Source organism: Chionomys nivalis, chromosome 3 (genome assembly GCF_950005125.1).
Source record: "Chionomys nivalis chromosome 3, mChiNiv1.1, whole genome shotgun sequence".
NCBI lineage: Eukaryota > Metazoa > Chordata > Mammalia > Rodentia > Cricetidae > Chionomys > Chionomys nivalis.
The window spans coordinates 90124712-90133624 of NC_080088.1; the positions used below are offsets into that span (position 1 = coordinate 90124712).

The following is an 8913-nucleotide window of genomic DNA, read 5'->3' on the forward strand; positions in this document are numbered from 1 at the left end:
AAAACAATCACTGACACCACCCTGTGGGCCAAGGGTCTTGCTGATGTTTAAGACCAGAATCTCCCTGCGATCACTGATGGCTGACACCATCTCATCAGAATGTGGGTGAGTCCCAAAGCCCCATGAGACCCCTCGGGTGAGGAACCTGACACCTAGGGAGACAACAGCACATCAGAGGACTGAGGGCTTGGCTCAGCTGGGGGAGTGCTTGTCTCTGTACACAGAAACTAGGTATGGCAGCACATGCCTTCTGGGTCAGCTCTCAGAGAGGAGGAGGAGGGAGGAGGGAGGAGTTCAGAGTCATCGTCAATTATGTAGTGAATTCTAGGCCAGCCTAGGCTACACGAGACCCTGTTTCAATAACAGCACCACCACATCAAAGGCCAAAGCTCTGACTCTACTTCCAGAGTTGACTGTTACCTAAGGCTAGCCCAGGGCAGAATGCAATGTGCACCAGCACAAGTGTAGACACCTACACACATTGAAACAGGTAGGAAGAGCCTTTGTTTGTTTTTAATATTTATTATTCATTTGTGTGTGTGTGTGTTCGCGCACGTGCACACTTGAGCACATGCTTGTCTGAGCTCACATATGTGCCATAGCACACGTGAAGGTCAGAGGACAACTTGCAAGGAGTCAGTTTTCCCCTCCCACCGTGTGGGTCCTAGAGATTGAACTTGGGTCATCAGCCTTGGCAGCAAGTGGCTTTGCCTACAGAATCATCTCACCGGCCCGAAAGAGCCCTTGGGATAAGTACATTGTTCAGAAATACTTCTAAGATCTGTCCAAAAATGCCATCCAAGTTATGCCTAGGTTAAGACCAACGGACTTCTCTCTAAATCAAGACAATGTCTTCCCTCTTTTTTTTTCTCTTTTCTTTCCTGAGGTACTGAAAATTGACTCAAGGCTTTGCATGTTTGGCAAGTGTCCCACCACTGAACAACAGTCCAAGCCATCTGCTGATAAAATTATTCCCTTTAAAGTGTCTTTTTAAGGACAGACTCTGGCTTACATAGCTGTAGTTGGCCAGGTATTTTCTTTGTAGACCAAACAGGTCTGGAAGTCCCAGAGATCTGCTTGCCTTTGGCTTGTCAGTCTTTGAATCAAAGGAGTATCGCACACCTTCAGAAAACATCCATTTATTCCTCCTCGTGTGCAAGGTCAATGGGCAACTTGAGGACTTCGCTGCTCTCCTCCCACTGTGTGGGTCCTGGGGATCAGACTCGGATTGTTGGGCTTGGCAGCAGGCCCAGTACCCACTGAGCCACCTTGCTGCCTTCGCGGATGCTTTCGAGACAGGGCTTCATTATTGAACCCAAACTGGCCTTGAACTCACAGGCCTCCTGCTTTAACCTTTCCAGTACTGGGATTACAGGCTTTTGCCACCGTGTCTTAATGTTTTTAGAATTTTTTGAGAAGCCTAAACCATCTTTAAAAAGAATAAGACGAAGCAGGTTGTGTGCAGGCATTTACTCCCAGCACTCGGGAGGCAAAGACAGGCGGATTGCTGTAAATATGAGGCCAACCTGGTCTACAGAGTGACTTCCAGGACAGTTTGGGCTACACAAAGAAACCCTGTCTCAAAAATAAATAGAATAGAATAAGATGGGGTCTGAAAAGAAAATTCGGTGGGTAAAATGTGTGCCATGAAAGAATGAGGACCCAAGTTCAGATCCCCAGCATTCCTGTAAAGCCAGGTGTGGCAGTGTGTGTCTGCAGCCCCAGGGCTGGGGAGGTGGACACGGGCTCACTGGCTGACCTGTCGTGGCCAAATCAGTGAGCGCTAGGTTCAGTGAGAAACCCTTTCTCAAAAGATAAGGTGGAGGGGTTGGAGAGATGGCTTAGCAGTGAAGAGCACTGGCTGCGCCCAAGGGGGGGAAGCTCAGTTGCCAGCACACACATTCGGTGATCCACAGTCGCCTGTGACTCCAGCTCCAGGGGATCCAGCAGCCTCTTCTGGCCTCCTCACACAGCCACACAGAGGTGCACAGATTCACACGGAGACACAGAAACACAGAACTAATAAAATCTTTGTAAAAGAAGGGAGTTGTTGAGAAAGATCTCCAGGGTGACCCACACACTCACACAGGCAAGTGCATGTACTCACATGCACATAGTTTTTTAAAGACAATTTATAGCCAGGTGGTAGTAGATCTCTGAGTTCAAGGCCAGCCTGGTCTACAGAGCAAGTTCCAGGACAGCCAGAGAAACGCTGTCTCAAAAAGACTGAAAAAAAAATAGAAGATGGTTTATTTTGAAAATAAAAACATAACCTCAAACTTGATTTTTTTTTTTTTTACAGTGCCACAAAATAGCAGACACAGAAGGGACAGAAAGACCCGACTCTCATTTTACAGTGGGCCCTGACTTGTGTCCTGGACAGCATCTTGCAGTGAGCCTCGGAGGGCTGACCTCAGGGTTCTCTGTGCAGCTGAGCTCTGCGACACAACTGGTCCATCAGGAGTCTCCAGGGAGGAGAGGGAGTGTTTACTAATGACAGAGGACAGCCCCAGTGATGGTGGACTTCACCTCAGCCTACTCTCTCGGGCTCATGGCATTGAAGGTAGGTGGGTGAGCGCCTCTGAGGAAGCAGGAACTGAACCCTGCTAGCTGAACTTCTTGAGGGAGATGAGCTTGAGTTGGCTCTGTGTGTGTGTGTGTGTGTGTGTGTGTGTGTGTGTGTTATACGTATGTTTGAGTGTACACAGGTACACCTGTGTGCATGCATGTGAACAACAGAGGTCGCCTCAACTGTGGTTCCTCAGCTGCCATCCGCCTTGGGCTTTGTTTTGTTTGTTTGTGACAGGGTCTTTTGCTTGCCACGATCCCACCAACTAGGCTACACTACCTGTCCAGTGCACCTTAAGAATCCTATGTCTAACCTCCCTGGGGCTGGGGTTACAGGTGTGTGTCACCACACCTGACTTAAAAAAATGGGACCTGGGAATTGAACACAGGTCCTCAGGCTCACAGTACGATACTTTCCCATTTCTTGGGCCCATCTCTGAAGCCCCAGAATCTGAGTTAGTTTCCAAGGGGGACTACAGACATGACTCTGTGGCAGAATGCTTGTTTGGCCTCTAAAGATATTTCAGGCTCCTCAAAATATTAAACATATCTGGATGCAGTAGCATATACCTATACTACCAATATTCAGCGGGCTGTAGCAGGAGGATTCAGAGCAATGGTTCTCAACCTTCCAAATGTTGCGACCCTTTAATACAGTTCCTCATGTTGTGACGACACCAACCACAAAATCATTTTTGTTGCTACTTCCAGTAACTCTGCTACTGTTATGAATTATAATGTAAATATCTGATTTTAAGATATCGGATATGTGACCCCTGTTAAAGTGTCATTTGACCCCCAAAGGGGTCACAACCCATAGGTTGAGAACTACTGTTTTAGAGACTCTACAGTGAGACCCTGTCTCAAAATTACCATTCCGTAGGGATGTCATCCAATGGTAGAACACTTGTCTAGCATTCAGAAAAGGTCTTGGGTTCTATCTGAAACATAACAAAAAAAAAATGATGGTGGGTGGCGATGATGGTGATGGTGAAGATGGTGGAGATATGAAGGAAGATGTGAAAGCATGGAGGGTAAGAAGAGGAAGGAGATAAGCTGCATGTCACAGTGAACATGACCTTTGGTAACCGAGTGTGGAAATGGGTCAATTCTAGTAGTTTGGGGAGGCGTTGAACAGGAAAGTGATTAGTTGCACATCCCAGCTGAAGCTGAGGGCCACAATGATAGGAAGTGCTAGGAACACATTTAAGAAGAATCCAGAAGAATCTGGAGCAATTACTGTAGGGAACAGTGAGGCCAGGGGTGCTATGAGGTCCAGGGCTGAAAACTCAAGCTAGGAAAATAACTCTGTGTGTGTGTGTGTGTGTGTGTGTGTGTGTGTGCGTGCGTGCACGCGCGCAATATAAACATGTAAAGATTAAGGCTCAAATAACTGATTCCTCATAACTGATTCCTCGACTTTCAGTAATTCGCAAACCACACAGACAAAGCTCAGACTGTCTGTCCAAGAAGGCTGAAATTAGTGATGTTGCTGTGGCAACTGTAGCTTCAGAGAGTGATGTTCAGAGAGCCTAGGGACAGACATGCAAGTACAGCAGCCTCGGAGGTTGAATAGAACTTTTCCAGTCTAGAGGTGTGTGTGTGTGTGTGTGTTGTTGTTGTTATTATTTGTTTGTTTTGATTTTTTGAGATAGTTTCTCTGTAGCTTTGTCCTAGAACTCATTCTGTAGACCAGGCTGGCTTTGAACACACAGAGATCCGCCTGTCTCTGCCTCCCGAGTGCTGGGATTAAAGGCGTGCGCCACCACTACCTGGCTATTTTGTTTTGTTTTATTGGTAGTGCTGGGGATGACAGCCAGGGTCTCATGCCTTCTAGACAAGTGTTCTATCACAGAACCAGGCTCCCAGCCCCTCACTGGGGGATTCTAGGCAGGGGCTCTACCACTGAGCCACACTCCGGTCCCTCACTGGGGGATTCTAGATGAGTTCTATACTGCAGAACTATATACTCAGCCGGGTGGTGGTGGCGCACGCCTTTAATCCCAGCACTTGGGAGGCAGAGGCAGGCGGATCTCTGTGAGTTCGAGACCAGCCTGGTCTACAAGAGCTAGTTCCAGGACAGGCTCCAAAACCACAGAGAAACCCTGTCTCAAAAAAACAAAAACAAAAACAAAACAAACAAACAAACAAAAAAAGAACTATATACTCAGCCTAAATAATTCCAGATAGACACTATGAGGTCTCCAGGGAAATCCAGGAAGAAAACAGCAGGTAAAAAGAGAGGGAGCGTGTAGCAATGGAGACCTTCCTGCGTGGGCTATGGTGCTGAGAGGAGACTGGATGAGGAGAGCTGAGGGAAGTGAACTCATCCTGAAAGCAAAGATGAGGTCATGAAGCAAGGACCTGACTTCTGCTCTGATAAAAATTCACTCTAGCTGGTGGTAAAGTCGTTAGAAGGACAACCAAGTCTGGTGGTGCACACCTGTAAACCTAGCACTTGGGAGGCTGAGGCAGGAGGATCCTGACATACAGAGACCTTGTCTCAAAATAAAAATCAAAGTAAAATAAAATAAAATGTGAAGCTGGGGAGATAACTCGGTCAGCAAAGTGCTTGTTTGCAAGCCTGAAGGCCTGAGTTCAAGTCCCAGAACCCACATTAAAAAGCTAGGCATAATGGCACAATGCCGACAAGTGTCCAGGATGGGGGAGCTTACCGGCCAGGCAGTTTAACAGAATTTCCAAGCCCCAGGTTCAATGAGGGACCCCGAATGGAAAAATAAGATGAAGAGGGATTAAGGAAGCATGGAGTGAAGGGGAGGGCTCAGTCCTGAGACAGGTAATCGCATGAGGCCATTTATTGCTCATAAAGACCCTTGGCTGTTACCAGGCGGCCTCAAGCTCCGTTGCCAGCACCAACACTGGGCAGCTCACAGTAGCCTGTAACTCCCTCTCCAGGGGACCCCGTGCCCTGTTCTGACTCCCACGGCATATTCACACGTAAATAGTAAAATAAAACGAACCATCACAGAGCGGGCTCTGGAGAGCTGACGCAGAGTCCTTGGGTCTGGGAGAAGATAAAGGCACCCGGATCTTGGGAGGAAGATGTCCACCTTGATACTCCCCTCTGGTTTGTCCTCCACCAGGCCCCAACACGAGCCACTGGTCTGAGCCCAACTGGACGGCACCGCAGGAATTTGTCATCCTAGGCTTCTCGGGGTGGCCCCCGGGCCTCCGCATGCTGCTCTTCTCTCTCCTCTTGCCGCTCTACTTGGCCACCCTGGCTGGGAACCTGCTCATTCTGGGCCTGGCCCTGGCAGAACCCACTCTGCACACACCCATGTACTTCTTCTTAGGTTCCTTGTCTGCAGTTGAGGTGGCCTACACCCTGGTACTCACCCCACGGATGCTGGCTGGGTTTCTCCTGCCTCCCGGTGGCCAGGCGGTGGCGCCTTCTACCTGCGCGGCCCAAATGGGTCTCTTCGTGGCTCTGGGTGGCTCTGAGTGTCTGCTGCTGGCAGCCATGGCCTTGGACCGCTACCTGGCTATCTGCCGCCCTCTCTACTACCCTCAGCTCATGACCTCTGGGCTCTGCTGGGCCCTTCTAGCTTCCTGTTGTGTGGGTGGCTCTGTCCTAGCCTTAGGTCTCACCACTGTTATATTCCAGCTGCCTTTCTGCCATGGCGGCCTTGTCAATCACGTCTTCTGTGACCTCCCAGCTGTGTTGGTTCTGGCCTGTGGGAACCGGGACCTTCAGGAACACGCGTTACTGGCAGCCTGCATGCTTCTGCTGGTGCTGCCCCTAATCCTCATCTTAATGTCCTACACTAGGGTACTGGTGGTCATCCTGGGGGTGGGAGATGGTGCTGGCCGCCGCAAGGCCTTCAACACAGTGGCGTCCCATCTCACGGTGGCTGTGCTCCACTATGGCTGTGCCACAGCCATGTACGCCAGACCCCTGAGAAGCCGCTCCCTGGAGGAAGATAAGCTCGTGTCCCTCATTTACATAAACCTCACACCGCTCCTGTACCCAGCCATCTATACACTGCGCAATCGGGACATGCAGGGCGCCCTCCAAAGGGTAGTCAGCCAGAGGACAATGGGTGCGGTCCAGCAAGCTGATCCGGCCTAATTGCAGATGCCAGGTGTTATTGGAGGTGCTGATGGGAATCACGCCACGCAACAGCTATCATCCATAACCTCCTCCTCATCTGCCAGATGTAAACGTGGCCGTAGCATCCGAAGACCTCCAAACTGAACTTCAGACAAGCAACGCTTCTGCTCAGGTTCAGACTGACATAGCTCTTTGTAGTGGGGATGCGTGTTCAGCAGCACCTCAAGTCTCCACTCACCGAATGCTGGCGGCGTCTGCTGGTCAAGATGTGACAAGCAAAAAAAAAAAAAAAAAAAAAAATGTTATCGGAAACCAGGTGTGGAGACTCACACCTGTAATTTTAGCCCTCAGCAGGCAGGGCAGGAGGATCAAAAAACATCCAAGGCCAGGATGCGCTTACACAGGAAGACCTTGTCTGGAAAAAAAAAAAAAAAACTCCAAAGAAGTTGGGGGTGGTGGCTCACCCCTATACTCCTAGCACTTGGGAGGAGGAATCAGGGGTTCAAGGTCATCCTCATGGTTACATGGAATGCTGGAGGCCAGCTTGGACTGCATGAATTCCTGTCTTAAAAAATATAGAAAGGGCCGGGCGGTGGTGGCGCACGCCTTTAATCCCAGCACTTGGGAGGCAGAGGCAGGTGGATCTCTGTGAGTTCGAGACCAGCCTGGTCTACAGAGCTAGTTCCAGGACAGGCTCCAAAACCACAGAGAAACCCTGTCTCGAAAAACCAAAAATATATATATATATATATATATATATATATATATATATATATATATATATAGAAAGGACCATGTGTGGAGGCCCACACCTTCAATCCCAGCATTCAGAAGACAGAGGCAAGTGGATCTCTGTGAGTTCGAGACCAGCCTGGCCCACATAGCAAATTCAGACAGGGATATATAGTAAGACTCTGGGGAAAAAAATGTTCAAAAAAATGTGGACTCGGGCGGTGGTGGCGCACACCTTTAATCCCAGCACTCGGGAGGCAGAGGCAGGCAGATCTCTGTGAGTTTGAGACCAGCCTGATCTACAAGAGCTAGTTCCAGGACAGGCTCCAAAAACACAGAGAAACCCTGTCTCAAAAAAAAAAAAAAAGAAAAAGAAAATGTGGAAAGAAAAAAAGAGAGAGAGAAAAGAAAGGACGGAGGGGTGTAGGAAAGAAAATTAGTAAAATTAAATCTTAAAAATGTTGTTAAACCAAAGACCTCTGAGGGGTAAAACCAATGCTCTAAGCCCTAGCCAAACAGCAGCTCCTAGACAGATGCAGAAGAAGCTTTCAGAAGCATCCGTCACACTACGAAAAGTAGAGATAAGCCGGGCATCGGTGGCGCACGCCTTTAATCCCAGCACTCGGGAGGCAGAGACAGGCGGATCTCTGTGAGTTCGAGGCCAGCCTGGTCTACAAGAGCTAGTTCCAGGACAGGAACCAAAAGCTACAGAGAAACCCTGTCTCAAAAAAATCCAAAAAAAAAGAAAAGTAGAGATCAGTGAGAGGGCTGGCTGGTTAAAGCTGCTTGCTGAGTAAGCCTAACAACCTGAGTCTGAGCCTTTGGCCCCACGTAAAGATGAGTGGAGATGACTAATCCCACAGTGTTGTCTGACCTCCACACGCCCACCAGGCCATGACATCCCCCTCATGCTCACATATGCACAACAATAATAAGAGAGTTTTAAGTATCTGCAAATGTAGACATACTATAAATAGCCTATCGCATATGTATGGAATACTCAGGAGTACACTCCTTGTGGCCTGCTACACAGCAATGAGAAGGAGCAAACTGCTGTCGTCAGAAACACACAAAGACATCAGCACAGACAAAAACATCGGCACAGACACAGCCCAGAGTCGTCAGAAACACACAAAGACATCAGCACAGACACAGCCCAAAGGCTAGTAAGCCAGCCACAGAGCACACACCATGGACTCCCAAGCAGATGACAATTCATTGAAAATGGCTGGTGTCCAGAGACTGGTGAGACACGAGGGTCGACGAGGGACATATCAGGAATGTTGTCTGGATGCTAGAATTACTATTTTTCTTGCTTTGGATCAGCAAGATGGCTCAGCAGCTAAAGGTGCCTGTTCAATGGCTGGGTCCCACATTGTGGAAGGAGAGAGCCAGTTTCTAAAAGTTGATCTCTGATCTCTACACAGAGTCCCCTACCCCCAATAAACAAATATAATTTTAAAAACTCTATCGAGATCTATTGAGACTCGTGCACACTGAAAATGTGTGCCTCTCATTGTAGTAAACAAGCTGAGCTGATT

The 8913-nt window shown here is 48.7% G+C and overlaps 1 protein-coding gene across 1 annotated transcript; it reads left to right on the plus strand.

The window, feature by feature from the left end:
* Nucleotides 1-3595: 3595 nt before the first annotated feature.
* LOC130871375 (olfactory receptor 10AC1-like) lies at nucleotides 3596-6658 on the plus strand. Its single transcript, XM_057764714.1, has 2 exons — nucleotides 3596-3602; nucleotides 5673-6658. Exons 1-2 carry the CDS (start codon nucleotides 3596-3598, stop codon nucleotides 6656-6658), a joined length of 993 nt encoding a protein of 330 aa, XP_057620697.1.
* The last annotated feature ends 2255 nt before the right edge of the window (nucleotides 6659-8913 follow it).